Source organism: Rhinatrema bivittatum, chromosome 3 (genome assembly GCF_901001135.1).
Source record: "Rhinatrema bivittatum chromosome 3, aRhiBiv1.1, whole genome shotgun sequence".
NCBI classification, from domain to species: Eukaryota; Metazoa; Chordata; class Amphibia; order Gymnophiona; family Rhinatrematidae; genus Rhinatrema; species Rhinatrema bivittatum.
Window position 1 is genome coordinate 405,651,823 of NC_042617.1, and position 17,321 is coordinate 405,669,143.

At 41.2% G+C, this 17,321-nt stretch overlaps 1 protein-coding gene across 1 annotated transcript in view; it reads left to right on the top strand.

Moving 5' to 3' along the window:
• LGSN (lengsin, lens protein with glutamine synthetase domain) overlaps positions 1-14,303 on the top strand; it is a 214,840-nt gene extending 200,537 nt beyond the window's left edge. Inside the window, exon 8 of the mRNA XM_029596867.1 lies at positions 13,004-14,303. Coding sequence (XP_029452727.1) covers positions 13,004-14,200 — 1,197 coding nt within the window. The 3' untranslated portion in view covers positions 14,201-14,303. The remainder of the gene's footprint in view (positions 1-13,003) is intronic.
• The last annotated feature ends 3,018 nt before the right edge of the window (positions 14,304-17,321 follow it).

Here is a 17,321-nt window from a genome sequence, read left to right on the forward strand (position 1 = left end):
GCCGCTGTCCTGTGTAAGCATGTGCCGGTAGCTGGCCTCCGCGCAAAAACTACTTCTGCTCGGGCGGAGCAGTAAGTAGAAAAATAACAAATTTTCTGGTAGCTAGGTAGGGGTTAGGGGTTGGGGTGGAGAGAGGAAAGAGAAAGAAGGTTAGGCAGGGTGGTAGAGAAGTTCCCTCCTTAATTGGAGATTGGAGTGGACCGGGAGGGAACTGGGGAAGGCCAAATTGCGTCACCGCGCGTAATTTACTAAAAATTTCACCACCCCCCCCACGCGCACCACCTGCACATGCATGCGGCCAATGGATTTTATAACTTGCGTGCGCCAGCATGTGAATGTTATAAAATTAGTGCATCCATGTGCGTGCGCCGGGAACCGCGTGTACATGGACATGCGTGCGCTCCTTTTAAAATCTACCCCTTAATGTATCTGTGAGGGTGAGGAAGAGGCAGCCTGTATATGATAGAGGGAGTGCGTGAGAAAATGATTGTGTTATTGTGCATGTGTGTGAGAGAGAAGATAAAATCTGTGCGGCCCTACCTCCTCCAATCCACGATATGGAGAACAGATTTTTAAATCCTTATTAGTTTTAGTTATTGGTTGTAATTTGATGATTCTGCTCTTTTGAAATATTTATTTTTTGTGGGGGAAGTATAGAACATTTTTTAGTTGGCTTTTAGGTTCATCATTTTTGAAATCTTTTTTTTGGTGTTTAGGAAATTTTTGATATTCTATTTATTAACTGATTTGAAATATTATTTGTATTTTTATGATTAATGTTTTATATTTCTTGATTTTATTTAATGTTTTATGAAGAATGGCAATGTTTCTATTTTTCCATTTTGCTCTGCATATAGAGGCTGGCTTGTTGTGGGATCCAGTTCAGTTTTTCTCAGCACGTTTCTGTTTATATTTTCTGATCACTTTATTCTGTATTTGGTCAGGGTCTCTCTGTATTCTGTATATGTGACCGAGATGAGGTATTTTGCTAGCATGTAATTTCTGTGTAGGGATCTATAGCAGCATGGCTTCCTAATAAGCACTTTTATTGGTGTTCTAGGGCCTGGTGTAATATGTGTGGTGTTGCCTTTTCATAGATAAGGTTGTTAAGGTTGTTTTGATTTTGGAGGTTTACTATATTGTAAAGGTAATTCTGTTTGTTTATGACTTTCCGAGGACCAAGCTCACATCCAATACGCATTACAAAAAGTCTAATTCCATAGGAGCTCCAAATGCCTTTTTTGCAGGTTTTTCTGGTTGGCACCACAAGAATGCATACAAATATAATATGCATGTTGTAAGTTATATTTTTACCTCAGAAGACTGTATTCTTGAATGTTATTTTCATGTAAAATTTATTATAAATGTATAATTTAATTGTATGTGTCTGTAAAGGTTGTAGGAGTGTATGTGTGTGTGTGTGTGTGTGTGTGTGTGTGTGTGTGTGTGTAGGTGGTGGTGTGTGTGCAAGGCTGTAAGGTTTGCCTACGGTACCTAATACACTTCCTTATCCATGGGTTCTGGGCGGAGGGGGGGGGGGGGGCTTGTCAGTTTTTAAAAATATAGATTGCAGGATGGAGTTGGGCTTTATTTGATAGGCCCGGGACAGACACTGGCAGCACAGTGATTTTTCGCACTGGGCAGCAAAAAAGCTAGCACTGGCCCTGTAACCAATTTGTCAGTGCAATAATAATGAGAGATTATACCATGACAGGTATGAAAGGTATGTACTTACACGAATGTTTTTAGAATAGTAGCCTCTTTGTTTTATGTTCCACTACATATGTACTTCTTGTTCACAGAATTGTTTGAAACCTCTGATCCCTCCCAATGCAGCCACCGCGAAACACAGAACCGTGTCGGGGGACTCTGATAAATGAATGCTGTGTTATCTGTGGAGTTGCCAGTTACACTATCTAAACTTAATAAATATCAACTTATTTCAAAAACTGATGGAACTGAAGATTTGTACCTGCACCATTGTCTTTGAGTACTTGCTGATGTGCAAGGTTTTGCTTCGTGACTCTTTTAGATTTCAATTACCCCAATATTGACTGGGTAAATGTAACATCAGGACATGCTAGAGATGTAAAGTTCCTGGATGAAATAAATGACTGCTTCATGGAGTAATTGGTTCAGGAATCAACTAGTGTGGGAGCTATTTTAGATCTAATTCTTAGTGGAATGCAGGATTTGGTGAAATAGGGAACAGTAGTGGGGCCACTTGGCAATAGTGATCATAACATGATCAAATTTGAACTAATGACGGGAAGGAGGATACTATGTAAATCTACAGCTGTAATACTAAATTTTTTAAAGGGAAACTTTGATAAAATGAGGACAATAGTTAGAAAAAAATGAAAGGTGCAGCTACAAAGGTTAAAAGTTTACTATCAACCTAGGGTGAGATAACATTGAAGTAATCGCATCTTAGTCTGACTTTCATCACTCCAAATGATGTAAAATCTTCAATGAGATGTACTGTGCTGTCCGTACATCTCGCACTGCATGTAAAACTGGCCCCTAAACCCTACACCATCACCAAAACCTCTCCTCGAGTTATTAGCTGGCCCTTTTTTATAGTGATATAAATTGTTGACTTCTATGAAGGCCTTATCAAGAGTCTCTCTATCTCTTCTCTCTCTCATTTTTGTTGGTGCGGTAATTCTAAAATTATCATAGCCATTCCCCTTTTTCTTGTATGCAGGCATTATCCATGTGAAAATTACAGCATTTTGATGAATTTAGGCCTAAATAAATTATGTGTGTATACCTTTGAGTATGCATCAAAAGAAACCAATAATTAGGCTTGAAGAAAATCATTTATCTGGTGAAAGTCACTGTTATACAAAGTTTCACCCAAATGCCTAGGGGACATGTGAATTGCAAAGGGCGTTAAGAAATGACATGCAGATATATCATGGCAAGAGCATACGACGAGAATCCAGTAGGCACTACTAGTCCCGTTATACATACTTATGAATCCTTAGTTTTACAAGATCTAACCAAATTAGAGCAAAATGAACATAAATGTTTTAGTATTATTAAGGCAGAAAGAGAGGCCATTACTACATTACACAGCAGATAATAGTGGCTCCATTGTCATCATGGACTGCTCTAAATATGTAGCTGAAATTCACAGGCAGATATCTGATTCTTCATTTTACACTAAGGGGTAGATTTTAAAAGGAGCATGCTCACGCATCCAGTTGCTCACAGTTCCCGGCGCGCGTACATGGCCACACCGATTTTATAACATGCGCGCGCCAGTGCAAGTAGGGCTTCCGCAGTTCCCTTCCAGGCTGCTCCTCATCTTCTTCTTCAGTTCCAGTGGTTCCTATGTCTTCATTCTCCAGTCCTCGTCTTCATCCTCAGTTCCAGTGGTCCTATGTCTTCATTCTCCAGTCCTCTTCTTCATCTTCAGTTCCGGTGGCTCCTGTGTCTTTGTTCTCCAGTCCTCAGCTTCATCCTCAGTTCCAGTAGTTCCTGTATCTTCATTCTCCAGTTCTCGTCATCCTCATCAGTCCCTGTGGTCAGTTCTTCAGTTTTTCTACATCTCCTCATCTACCCATTTGTTCTGCACCTTGCCTTCCTGCCCAGCCTATCTGTCCCACCTTTGCCTTCAGACAGATTCATGGTATTGATCTTGGCCTGCCTCCTGGACATTCTAGAACACCACCTGCCACTGACCACTGTCTGACTCCTGGATATTCTAGAATGCCGCTGCCACTAACCACTGCCTAACTCTTGGACAATCTTGAACTCAGCCTGCCACTGACCACAGTTTCACTCCTGGATATTTCTGGATGCCTCCTGCCACTGACTATTGCTTTCTTCTGGATTCACCTAGCCTTCCTGTACTCCTATCTGGTGACCATGATGGATCTCTCTCTATCATCAGCAGAGGTCCCCAACTAAGATCTGCCAGCCCCCTCATCAAAAAAGCTCAGCCCAAGGGGAACATGGGCTGCTAGAGGTAAAGCTCCAGTTGGACCTCTGTCTCATCCAGGTCTGCCTGCTGAATGTGGGGATCTGCATGACTCCTTCCTGAAGATTGCACCAATTCCACTTCAGTACAGGTGTCCATGAATCTAACATCAATCCCTTAGCAAAATTACTGCTAATGACATTTTTTTTTACAGGGTGAGCAGCCTTCTTGATAAAAAAAAATGTTGTTAGCTATAATTTTATTAAGGGTTTGCAAGTGTTCAGTTTTTATTGTTAATATTACTACCCTTAACATAAGGAAAGGGGAAACTGGCACAGAGCAGCAGTTACTATCTTTAATAGAAACATGAGAGTAACTTGCAAGGAGTGGCATTTACTACCATAAGAATCTTGCTGGGAAGACTGGATGGACCATTTGGTCTTTTTCTGCTGACATTACTATGTTACTGTGTTTAATCACTCAGCCCCAGTAAATTTTCAAAGGGTATTTAGAAGCCTAACTCTGGAAATTAGGCAGGTAGACCCTTTGAAAATTTATCACATTAAATTTAGCTGCATATGTTTACCGAGTAGCTAAATCTAGCCACTCAAACAATGAGGTTCCCAGTATGCGGGGATTGTTCAGGGAAGAAAAATTAGCTGGCTAATGCTGACGACCCATACTAGATTGCTAACTTTTGTGCCCAAACTAGAAGTTCAGAAATAGCAGGCTTAAATCTAGCCAACTATGCCTGCAACCAAAGCTGGTAATACCCCCTCCTTTTCAGTTGCAAAATAAAGATGATCCCTTCCCTCCTACCTGTAGAACTCAATGAAACAACTTCCATTTCTCCTGAATCTCTGATCAAACCCCAGTTGCCCTCCAAGCCACTAAATTATCCATGACCCTCTGAAATCCACACTTACAATTCTGTAAGTACTTATCTTCACTGATTGGAGGGATATGTGAGCTGTCCTGCTTGCACTGCAGTGCACGTCTAAATAGTGATGCCTATCTGTGCTTCAGCACTGCATGTGCAGTACACTGACGTGCTGGTAGTCAATGCCATTCAGGAGTGATCAGAGATGCTGGTAGGATGGTTCCCTTGTTCCCCCTGCTGATGAAGATGGGGATCTTCTGGAATGATAAGTGCAGATTCTGGATGGGTCATGGGTTGGAGGTGGATTTGGAGACATTGGAGTTTGGGTGGTGTCAGCAAGGAGGATTGGGGGATTTAGGAGGGGTTCTTTATTTCATCAGGTGCTGCAGGTAGGATGAAGAGAGGGTAGGAGATTCAGATAAGGGATGGAATTTCTTTCTTTGGATACTATGGTTGGAAGTGAGAGAAGCAGGATTAAAGAATTGGAGGAGGGAGGGCAGGAAGTATTTTAAGAGATCAGGGCTGCCTAGAAAAAGGAGTGATCTTTTTTTTCAAAGGTTTTACATGCATATATTAAGAAATTAGGTGGGTAGATCCTTGTGTGGGCAAATATTTAGCCAGTGACCAGCTGGCTAAGTTAATAATAAGCTAAGTTTCAGTCACAATCTCGTTAGATAGGTTGTAACTAAAAATTACCCTACAGATAGCTGGCTAAAACTAACCTAATATCTTATCTACTCAGTGGATTTTGAAAATGTACCCCTATGCTAATGATCTTTAATTCTATCAGTGCAGAGGAAAAGTTAATCCTGGCAAACTGTATGCATTTTTCATTAGGATTTTGGAAGGGATCTAATTTATTCCATTGCACCTAAGGAGATTCTCTTTTGCCTTGCAGAAATGCAAAACTCATTAAGTAGAACTGGTCATTTCAGTTCTTATGCCTTTAATAATACACCTCCATAGAATTGTCATTTTATATTCACTATCATTATGAAGATCTTATTTTAGCTGATCTCTTTAAATTGTAATTGGAGATACAAGAGCAAATATCAACCACAACAAAATATGATTACATAGAAAGCAATTTAACTAAAATGAACTCTTTTTAGCAATCATCTCTCGACTGAAACATGATATCCTTAGTTATACTGTATGACAGGCTGATGAACTGCAAATATGAGTCATGCTGTACAGTGAAAATCTGCATTCTTACTTTTATGCCATCTTGTTTTTTTTATTTTCTATATATTGTATTGATAATTGGGATATTTTTGTAGGTATTTCTTCAGCTATACTTTTATTTCTAACACTATGGGGCGGATTTTAAGAGCCCTGCTCGCGTAAATCCGCCCGGATTTACGCGAGCAGGGCCCTGCGCGCCGGTAAGCCTATTTTACATAGGCCTACCGGCGCGCGCAGACCCCGGGACTCGCGTACGTCCCGGGGTTTTCGGAGGGGGGCGTGTCGGGGGCGTGTCGGGGGGCGGGCCCAGTCGTCACGGCGTTTCGGGGGCGTGTCGGGAGCGTTTTGGGGGCGGGTACGGAGGCGTGGCTACGGCCCGGGGCGGTCCGGGGGCGTGGCCGCGCCCTCCGTACCCGCCCCCAGGTCGCGGCCCGGCGCGCAGGAGGCCCGCTGGCGCGCGGGGATTTACGTCTCCCTCCGGGAGGCGTAAATCCCCGACAAAGGTAAGGGGGGGGTTTAGACAGGGCCGGGCGGGTGGGTTAGGTAGGGGAAGGGAGGGGAAGGTGAGGGGAGGGCAAAGGAAAGTTCCCTCCGAGGCCACTCCGATTTCGGAGCGGCCTTGGAGGGAACGGGTTAGGCAGCGCGGCTCGGCGCGCGCCGGCTATACAATGGGGCGGATTTTCAGAGCCCTGCTCGCGTAAATCCGCCCAAAACCGGGCGGATTTACGCGAGCAGGGCCCTGCGCGCCGGGAAGCCTATTTTACATAGGTCTCCCGGCGCGCGCAGAGCCCCGGGACTCGCGTAAGTCCCGGGGTTCTCGGAGGGGGGCGTGTCGGGGGGCGGGCCCGGTCGGCGCGGCGTTTCGGGGGCGTGTCGGCAGCGTTTTGGGGGCGGGTACGGGGGCGTGGCTACGGCCCGTGGGCGTGGCCACGCCCTCCGTACCCGCCCCCAGGTCGCGGCCCGGTGCGCAGGAGTCCCGCTCGCGCGCGGGGATTTACGCCTCCCTCCGGGAGGCGTAAATCCCCCGACAAAGGTAGGATGGGGATTTAGACAGGGCCGGGCGGGTGGGTTAGGTAGGGGAAGGTGAGGGGAGGGCAAAGGAAAATTCCCTTCTAGGCCGCTCCGATTTCGGAGCGGCCTAGGAGGGAACGGGGGTAGGCTGCGCGGCTCGGCGCGCGCAGGCTATACGAAATCGATAGCCTTGCGCGCGCCGATCCAGGATTTTAGCCGATACGCGCGACTACGCGCGTATCTACTAAAATCCAGCGTACTTTTGTTTGCGCCTGGAGCGCAAACAAAAGTAGGCTATTCGCGCTCGTCTGAAAATCTACCCCAAAATCAATAGCCTTGCGCGCGCCGATCCAGGGATTTTAGTGGATATGCGCGGCTCCGCGCGTATCTACTAAAATCCAGCGTACTTTTGCTTGAGTCTGATGCGCAAGCAAAAGTAGGCTGATCGCGCTTCTTTTAAAATCTACCCCTATGAGTATTTTAGAAGGTAAATGAGAAAAAAACCCCATGACATATATTTAGGAAGAAAGACATTTTACTTTCATACCAAGTCTCTTTTGAAGTCTAACTGATTTTCATATTCAGCTCAGATTTCAAAGTACAGTCTATAATTATAAGACATATTTTACTGTCACTGATACAAGTATGATACTCAGAAAATAAAATATCTCTTACAGTTAACACTAAGCACCCCATTTTTTCCATTTATCAAAATTTCAGAGTGTAGGTAGATATTCTGGAATCATTGCTTACTAACTTTTGTCATTTAGGTTCTAATTTAGAGAAGTTTTAGCAGAATTGTTATGAAATTACATATGCATTAATATCCATCATTGAGAGCACTGACTTGTATTTAGGGGATAATTTTCAAAAACTTACACAGTAACACAGTAATCATGGCAGAAAAGGACCAGATGTTCCTTCCAGTCTACCGAACAAGCTTCTTATGGTAGTACTTGCCACTCCGTGCAGGATATCCCCATGTTTATTTATTTATTTATGTATTTATGAACTTTTAATATACCGACATTCGTAGAACACATCACGCCGGCTTACAATTAACTCAAAGAAAGGAAAATTACATTTAACGGGAGGTGGGACGAGGGGAGCAGGCAAGAAAAGGGGAGAAAAGAAGGGCTGGGAACGTAAAGAGGAAAAAGTGGAGAGGAACCAAAATAGCTATAGAAATGTACTATATTTCCATCATTGGGAGAGTACATAAAGTAACTGGGCTAGCTATATACATAAATATATTGTAAAGAGAGTTCTGCGAGGCAGGGTGGGCCTTGTCTAGGTTTGGTTAGTATCTGGGTAGGCCTGTTTGAAAAGCCATGTCTTGATGCCTTTTTTAAAGTTGCGTAAGGATTTTTAAAAAAGTTGCATAAGTACTTTTTTAAAGTTGCGTAAGGATTGCGTAAGGATTGTTTCTGTAAAGAGTAGTAATATTTACATTCAAGGTCAAGCAATTGTCAAACCCGTAACAAATTACTGCTAGCATTTTTACTGGGTGAGAAGCCATCTTAATAATTCAGACAATGCTGCTTGACATTCTTTGCTTTGGGACTTGGCCGTAGAAGCCGTCCTGTGCTTTTTCCCTTACATCTGCATGTCAATACCCCAGATCTTAAAAGTAAAGGCCCATGTTGGTTGTTGTCTGTATCCAATTCCCCTTCCTTCTCCCCTCTATTGAAGCGGGGAGCAATGTTGCAGTTGTATCAAAAGCATCAAGGCTATTGATTGAGGGTAGTAATCTCCATGCCTTCTGTTAAGGGTGGTGGCTGCTGCTCCATTCAGGTTACCCCCATGCTCCCTCTTCTTCATTTCTGTCACCTTCAGGGATCCACAGTGTTTATCCCATTCCTCTCTAAATTCATTGACTGTTTTCTTCTTCACCATCTCCTCTTTAAGGACATTCCAAGCAGCTATTTCCTTTCCAATGGGAAAGGTTTGAAGTTTGTGCATCATTAAGACCTTTCAGATATCTGAAGGTCTGTATCATATCTCCCCTGCATCTCCTCTCTTCCATGGTAGACATATTTAGATCCTTCATCCTCTCCTCATAAGTCTTCTGATACAGACCCCATACCATTTTGGTCACCCTTCTCTGGACCGCCTCCATCCTGTATCTTTTTTGAGATATGGTCTCCAGAACTGAACACAGTACTCCAGGTTAGGCCTCACCAAGGACCTGTACAAGAAAATTATCACTTCCTTTTTTCTGCCGGTTATTCATTTCTCTATTCAGCCTAGCATGCTTCTGGCTTTGGCTATCGCCTTGTCACATTGCTTCGCCGGCTTTAGATCGCCAAGGTTTCTCTCTTGGTTCGTGCACATTAGAGTTTTACTTCCCATCTGATGGGGGTTTGTGCACACTAACCGAAAGTCGGGTCTTCTCAAATTTTAAAGGCCTGAACTGCGTGAAATATGAGATTTCCCGCAGTGGGCCGAAAATGAAGCCCAAACCAATAGGTTCGGGCTTCGCATATCCCTAATACCTGATATTGTAAAAGCATTTTAGATTTCTGATGTTAAACCTCAAGTGTTGCATGTAAATTTGTCTGATTATTTAAATGAACAAGATCCCTTAGATTTAACAGGATTAAACATGGCTACTCTGCTGGTAGATTTTGCTCATGAGATTGATATACAATTGACTTTATGATCTTTTTCGTAATAGAGAGTCCCCTTTTCTATGTCAGAAGATTAGTATATTTCCTGATGTTGTTAAGGAAACACAGATATGAAGGAAACAGTTTCTTCTTTTGAAGTAGAGAACAATTGCTTTGGGGACTACCTTCCAGATGAGGTTTCCCTTCAAATGTTGTATGAAGTGGCAAGGATCCAATTACATCTTTTATGAACTACCTCGACTGGAGGGTTTTCTCCTTAATAAATCTTTGCTTCCAGTGTAATTGTTTGAATTAAGACAATGGCCTTAGAGGCCAATACAATATAAATCACAGAATATCGCGGAAAAGTCAGCGCTCGCTTTCCTAATGCACACATGGTGCCCGCAAGGGGGACACCATGCAATATCCAAATTAGGGAGTCGTGCTAGCAAGGTGGCGCTAGGGTCACTTTCGCAACCTTAGTGCCTCCTTGCTAATGCGACCCCACTGCGGCTGCCAGCTATGAAGACCGACGCCAGTAAACTCAGCGTCGGTTTTCATAACCTGCCGTCTGCCAGTAATGAAAACGGCAGGCAGGCGTTAATAGCTGAGTGATAAATGTGCATCTGAGAGGCACATTTATTTTTTTGCATGCGGAGTGAATGGGTAATAGGATCATTCACATGCATGGCATGTGATGAGCGCTATTACATTCACTCCGCGTTTGACGTGGGTTAAAGAGGCGCTAATCCCCCTCATGCATTAGGGGTTGGATTAGCGCCTATTTAACCTGTGTCAGAGTGCGGGTTATACAGTGCGCTCAGCTGAGTGCACTGTATTGCATCAGCCCCTTAGACAAATGACTGTAATATATTCTCTCCTTGTTGATAGTCATACAGTAATTGCTAAATAGTCTCAACTCTGATTTATATGCTTAAATTTTGTTACAGTGCAAAATTAAAATAATATTTTTAATCAAAATGAAGAAGCTTGAAATATATTTGGGGAAGAAAAAAAACCATGAACAGTATTAAAAGAGAATGACCTTGTTTGAAGCTTAAACTAGATAAAACTAAGAAAAAAATGTTTTTGCTTCAGATATAAAATTACTACTCTTCTAATACCAATAGTATTTTGGGATGTATGACCTATATTAAAAAAAAAATGTTGGTTTTACTTTAGTGTTTATGTGTAGGAGGTAGGTATTCCATGATATATTGGGATATCACATCTTACATTCTTTATCAGTTATGTAACAGCTGTATATTGTAATAACATTATAAAACAGTGAGAACATCTTTAGAATACCTTGTTTGAGAACTGAATGAAAAGACCTTTAGGGGGCAAATATCCAAAGAAATTCTGGGGGTAAAATTGTGTTTACTCATATAAAAACATGATTCGATTATGGCTCTCGTCCCCCATACATAGGTAAAAGTACATACTCTGTTTCACAGCATATGTACTTTTTACCTGCATAACAAAAGTGATTGGACTTAGGTCAGGGAGTGAACGTATGCATGGAGATTTTATTTTCAAATCTCTGCATGTACTTTCATATGCATACTTTGTGCATGCTTTCATGCAGATTTTTATGTGCATCAGCTTCCTGAGGAATTTCCCTTTGAAAATGAGCTTGTAGTCCCACAGAAAGTATGAAAATTGCCCTTCCCAAGAACAAATCTTATAAGGGCACAGGATAATTAAAGTGGCAAAGTATATTGCAGGGGTGGAAATATATTTATAAAATGTAGGAACCAGTTAAACATTTTTAGGAGACAGGGAAAATGTTTTTCTTCTCTCTTTTTTTGCTTTTTTTTTTTTTAGCTGTTCTTATTTTGCATATATTTTTGTTTGACTTGATTTCTCATTTTTTTCTTTTTCTGTTTTTTTTGTCTATATTAAATGGACAATTTGTCTATATTAAATGGACAATTTTCTCAGTGGAAGGGTGTGGGCAGTGGAGTGCCTCAGGGATCTGTACTGGGACCCTTACTTTTCAATATATTTATAAATGATCTGGAAAGAAATACGACAAGTGAGGTAATCAGATTTGCAGATGATACAAAATTGTTCAGAGTAGTTAAATCACAAGCAGATTGTGATAAATTGCAGGAAGACCTTGTGAGGCTGGAAAATTGGGCATCAAAATGGCAGATGAAATTTAATGTGGAAATTTAATGTGGAAAAGGTGATGCATATAGGGAAATATAACCCATGCTATAGTTACACAATGTTAGGTTCCATATTAGGTGCTACTACACAAGAAAGAGATCTAGGCGTCATAGTGGATAACACATTGAAATCGTTGGTTCAGTGTGCTGCGGCAGTCAAAAAAGCAAACAGAATGTTGGGAATTATTAGAAAGGGAATGGTGAATATAACGGAAAATGTCATAATGCCTCTGTATCGCTCCATGGTGAGACCGCACCTTGAATACCGTGTACAATTCTGGTCGCCGCATCTCAAAAAAGATATAATTGCGATGGAGAAGGTACAGAGAAGGGCAACCAAAATGATAAAGGGAATGGAACAGCTCCCCTATGAGGAAAGACTAAAGAGGTTAGGACTTTTCAGCTAGGAGAAGAGACAGCTGAGGGGGGATATGATAGAGGTCTTTAAAATCATGAGAGGTCTAGAATGGGTAGATGTGAATCAGTTTTTTACTCTTTCGGATAATAGAAAGACTAGGGGGCACTCCATGAAGTTAGCATGTGGCACATTTAAAACTAATCAGAGAAAGTTCTTTTTCACTCAACGCACAATTAAACTCTGGAATTTGTTGCCAGAAGATGTGGTTAGTGCAGTTAGTATAGCTGTGTTTAAAAAAGGATTGGATAAGTTCTTGGAGGAGAAGTCCATTACCTGCTATTAATTAAGTTGACTTAGATAATAACCACTGCTATTACTAGCAATGGTAACATGGAATAGACTTAGTCCAGGTTCTTATGGCCTGGATTGGCCACTGTTGGAAACAGGATGCTGGGCTTGATGGACCCTTGGTCTGACCCAGTATGGCATGTTCTTAGGTTCTTATGTACTTTTTTGAATTTAGGGATCAGTTGCCAGATTTTTGGCAAATAGGTAATCTGGATCTCAGGATTATTCCAACCCTAATTTATTATTATTGACATTGAGTAAAACAGTATTATCAAACAGCATGCAATATGTATGACATATTACAAAATATTCATATATCGCTTTATCAATTAATGTGCTACTGCTGAACATTTTTTTCTTCTGTATTTTACAGTGGTGAGAATAAAATGAAGCCTATGAAAAGAAATGATTTTGATTCTAACATTTTTGTTATTTAATTTAGTTTTTTCTTAAGGTAAATATGTTTAGTATTTCAGAATTATTTTATGCATAACTTTTTTCTCTGTTTAGGAAAAAGCAATCCATGGTGTTTGTATGCCCCGTAGCTACCTTGAACTGACTTTGAATCCGAAGAACAATGAAGTAGATCACATAAGTGCAACAAATTTCAATAATGATATTGTTCTCATGCCTGATCTATCAACATTTAGAGTTCTCCCATGGGCTGAAAAGAATGCAAGAGTGATATGTGATACCTGCACCATGATAGGTATCCCTCTATCAACTTCACCTCGGCACATTGCCAAAAGACAGATATTTCTACTCCAGGAGAGTGGTCTGTCCCTGCAATCTGCTTTCACTTATGAATTCTGCATTTATGGGGTTGCTGAGATTATAAATTCAAAGACAATATCGTTCCCTGCTGCAACATTATTAAATGACCATGATCAACCTTTCATCCAGCAGCTCATTGATGGAATGTACCACATAGGTGTCAACATTGAGAGTTTCTCCTCTTCCAGTGGACCTGGGCAGATGGAAATCTCCTTTCAGCCTGTATTTGGCTTAGGTGCTGCTGATAATGCTTTCACTTTCAGAACAGGCATTAAAGAGGTTGCCAAAAAGCATAACTATGTTGTAAGCTTTTTTACAGAAACTGGATTCTACAATTCAGGAATTCTATCACACAGTCTATGGGACATAAATGGGAGGAAGAACTTATTTAATAATGACTTCAGAGATCAGGAGCTCACAGACATCGGGAAAAAATGGTTGTCAGGGCTGCTGCTGCATTCTGCAGCTCTCAGTTGCTTAGTGGCTCCTGGAGTCAGTTGTCGTAAATGTTTTGCCAAGCAGGGCAAGGATTCACCAGAATTTGTATATGCAACCTGGGGTTCCAATGATAACAGATGTGCATACAACTTAAAGTGCTATGGTTGGAAAGGAATTCACCTAGAAAATAAATTAGCCTCAGCCATAGCTAACCCTTACTTGGTGCTTGCTGCTACTATTGCTGCAGGATTGGATGGCATCAGAAGAGGGCTTAACATCCTTGAAGGAACAAACAGCACTGATCTTTATCATCTGAAATCTTCTGCAATTCCTTTGAAGCTGGAAGGCGCTCTTGCTGCTCTTGAGGAAGATACAAGCATAAAGGAGGCACTTGGTGAAGCCTTCATTCAATACTTCATTGCCATGAAGAAGTATGAATTGGAAACTGAAGAAATGGACACAGAAAGAAACAAGTTTTTAGAGTATTTTATCTAGAGTGAAAATTTCTTGATTCCTGGAATACTAGTTTTTGACAACATTGTGTCTGCATAGGTTTATCTCAAAGACATGGGATGTTGAAAAATTTGTGAAAAGCAACAAGGCAATTAATGCATTTTCCAGTCTCAGAATGAATCAGCATGTTGTGTTAGTTTTTATATTTCTAATTCTTTTCTTTGTTTATTTCCCATTTTATTCTTCTGTTTCATGTTGTTTTACATTTTTGAAGGACAAACGATGCATTCTCCTGAGTAAAACTTATAGTTTGAGAACAGTGGAATATATGAATGTATGAAGAGGTGTGTGAAGAATAGTTACTAAGCTATTACGGTTCTCCTCTGGGACCTATTACATGAGGCAATCATATATGCGGTGTGATCATGTGGAGTGAAACAAAACTCCCTCTTAATGCCTTACCACATTTCATATTCAAAGCATACTCAAAGAATACTAAGAATAAGGAATAACAGATATTTTGTATAAGCTTCATGATATGTTAACTGACTGACACACAAACTCCTTTCTTTCAATAACATCATAGAGCTGGTAAGCATGATGTTTGGTTATTAGCTAATGTAGTGCAACAATGTGAGGTTTTATTAAGCAAATGCTTAAATTATTTTATTGGTGGTAATAGCTCATGTAACTTGCGACGTGCTAAATAAAACGTCTGTGCTTCCTTTGGAGAAAAGATATGCAGCAGCTGAATTTTTTGATGAGCACAGAAGCCCTGGAAGCAGGTGTTTTCAGCAGCTGTGTCGGTTTGAGAGCTCTGTGAAGTTACTGAAATTTATCATGATTGTTATATGAGATAAGCAGATTCGTTTTGTGAGTAGAGACTTTGAGTGTTCTTTGAATAGCACTTTTTCACTACATGCTACTGCACCAAGTGGTCTTTGGAAAAGTATTATTCTCATCATATGTTACTCTGCACAGAAACTCTTCATGTTAAATAAGGCCATGATTATGGGAGAAGCGGTAAGGCATTAAAAGGGAGTTTTGTTTTACTCCACGTGATCACACTGCATATATGATTGCCCCATATAACAGGTACCAGAAAACAACCCTTGTGGTTTAGTAATTGTTCTTCACACACTTCTTCATATATTTCTACATTCCACATTCTTGCACCATATTATTTTGCAATATTCCTGGGTTTTTTCCCCTTTATTCGCTCGGCCTATTTCCAATTCCATTTTCCCATTTTTCATTTGCTTCTTGTTTATCGTATCCTTTATTTTATTCTCTATAGCAATGTAGATAGTTTAGTCCTTCCAGGGTAATGAAAATATGTCAATTAACCTGGTTCAGAGACCAGCAGATGCAAATATATATATATGTAAAACGATTTTTATTGTTTTATCAAGAAAATAATACAACATGGAAGATGGGTGTACACTTCCCCACCATCCTTGAATACAACACAGCAAATATATATATATAAAATTAGTCATTACTGATATCCTGAGAACTGGACCTGTTTATGGCCTTTCAGAAATGCATGGCCTAGTCCTGTTTATATACACTTTATTTTCCATGTGAAATGACATTCTCATACAGAAACACAAGAAGATATTTATAAGATTTTCATACCCCTTTACTGTGAATCAGGGCTTCATTGTTATCCTTAATTTTAATGCAATTGGTGAGCTTTGAGGTTAGGATTCTGTATTTAAACTATTTAAAGAACTGTGAGATCTGGTTTTGGTCCTGCTCTCCTGTAAGTGAACAAAGCTTTCTAATATTTAAATGAAAAAAAATGATGCTTTGGAACTTTATAATATCTTTAAATTTATCACATGTATAAACATAGGGGCAGATTTTTAATATTACGCGCGTGGGGGTACATTTGTGCGCGTATCTTACGTGCGTAACCCTTTGAAAATCTACCTCATAATGAATATCCTGAAAACCTGGCTGGCTGTGAGGGCACCAGGACAGATTTAGAATGTTCCTGTTGTAACCTCTTTAATTTCACAAAGTATTTCCTATGCTGAGTTCTGGTATTTAAAGACTTTATTGTTAGTGGTACTAAGGTGAAATTAGGAAAGGAAATGACTGAATGGTGTTAGACTTTTAAAAAATGTAAACAAATAAAAGGAATTAATATGGTAGGAGTGGTGTTCTGTAATAACGGTAGGGCAGCAGTCTTTAGAAAGATCATCTTGGAGTTTCTATGTTGTTATATCTGTATCTAGCTGACTAGGATAAGGAGTGTGCCAAGGACTAGATGGTGATCAATGATGGCAAAATCAGCAGATATGTTAAGGAAGATGAGGCTAGAGTGAAGACCATTTGCCTTGATCATGAAAAAGTCATTGGAGACTGGTGGAAACAGTTTAAGTGGAACGTAGAAGGCCAAATCCAGACTGATCATCCATGTATACCTAAAGAGCTGATATAAAGAAGCTTTTGAATTCTGGGGGACTTGAGCTTTACCTGGAGGAATGAAAGATTTTACTGTGGTGCTGGCCTGAATCTGTCTGAAGGGAGTACCAAGATCCTAAGAGGTCGATTTTAAAAGGAGTACATGTCCATGTGCGAGCAGTTCCCGGTGCGAGCACATGGACATGCCAATTTAATAACAAGCGCACGCATATAAAATCCTATGGCTGTCTGCACATGTGCGCTGGATTTTAAAATCTGTGTGCACATGTGTGGGTGGCCCGTGACTCACGAGTGCAGCGCAGGGGAGGAATATTTTAAGAGGCCGCGCACGGCGATGGGAGTAGGGCTTCCCTGGTTCCCTCCCAGTCCGCTTCAATTAAGGAGCGGACTGGGAGAGAACTTCCCTATATCCCTACCTAACCTTCCTACTCTTTCCCCTCTCCTCCCTGTCCCCTAACCCCTTCCTAGCTACTTACTTTTTTTTTTGATCAATTACTTACTGCTCCTCGGGAGCAGAAATAATCTGTGCGCCGGTCGAATGGCGCTGTCCCAGCCCGCCTCCCACCCTGTCCCTCCCTGTCCAGACCACGCTGCCCCCGTCCCGTCCCTTTGGAAAGGCCCGGCACTTCAGTGCTTAACGGAGTTTACGCGCATGGCCAGACCCTTCCAAAAATGCACATGGTGCATGCAAGGCCCGGCTACATGTGTAATCTCCCGTTTTTACACGCTT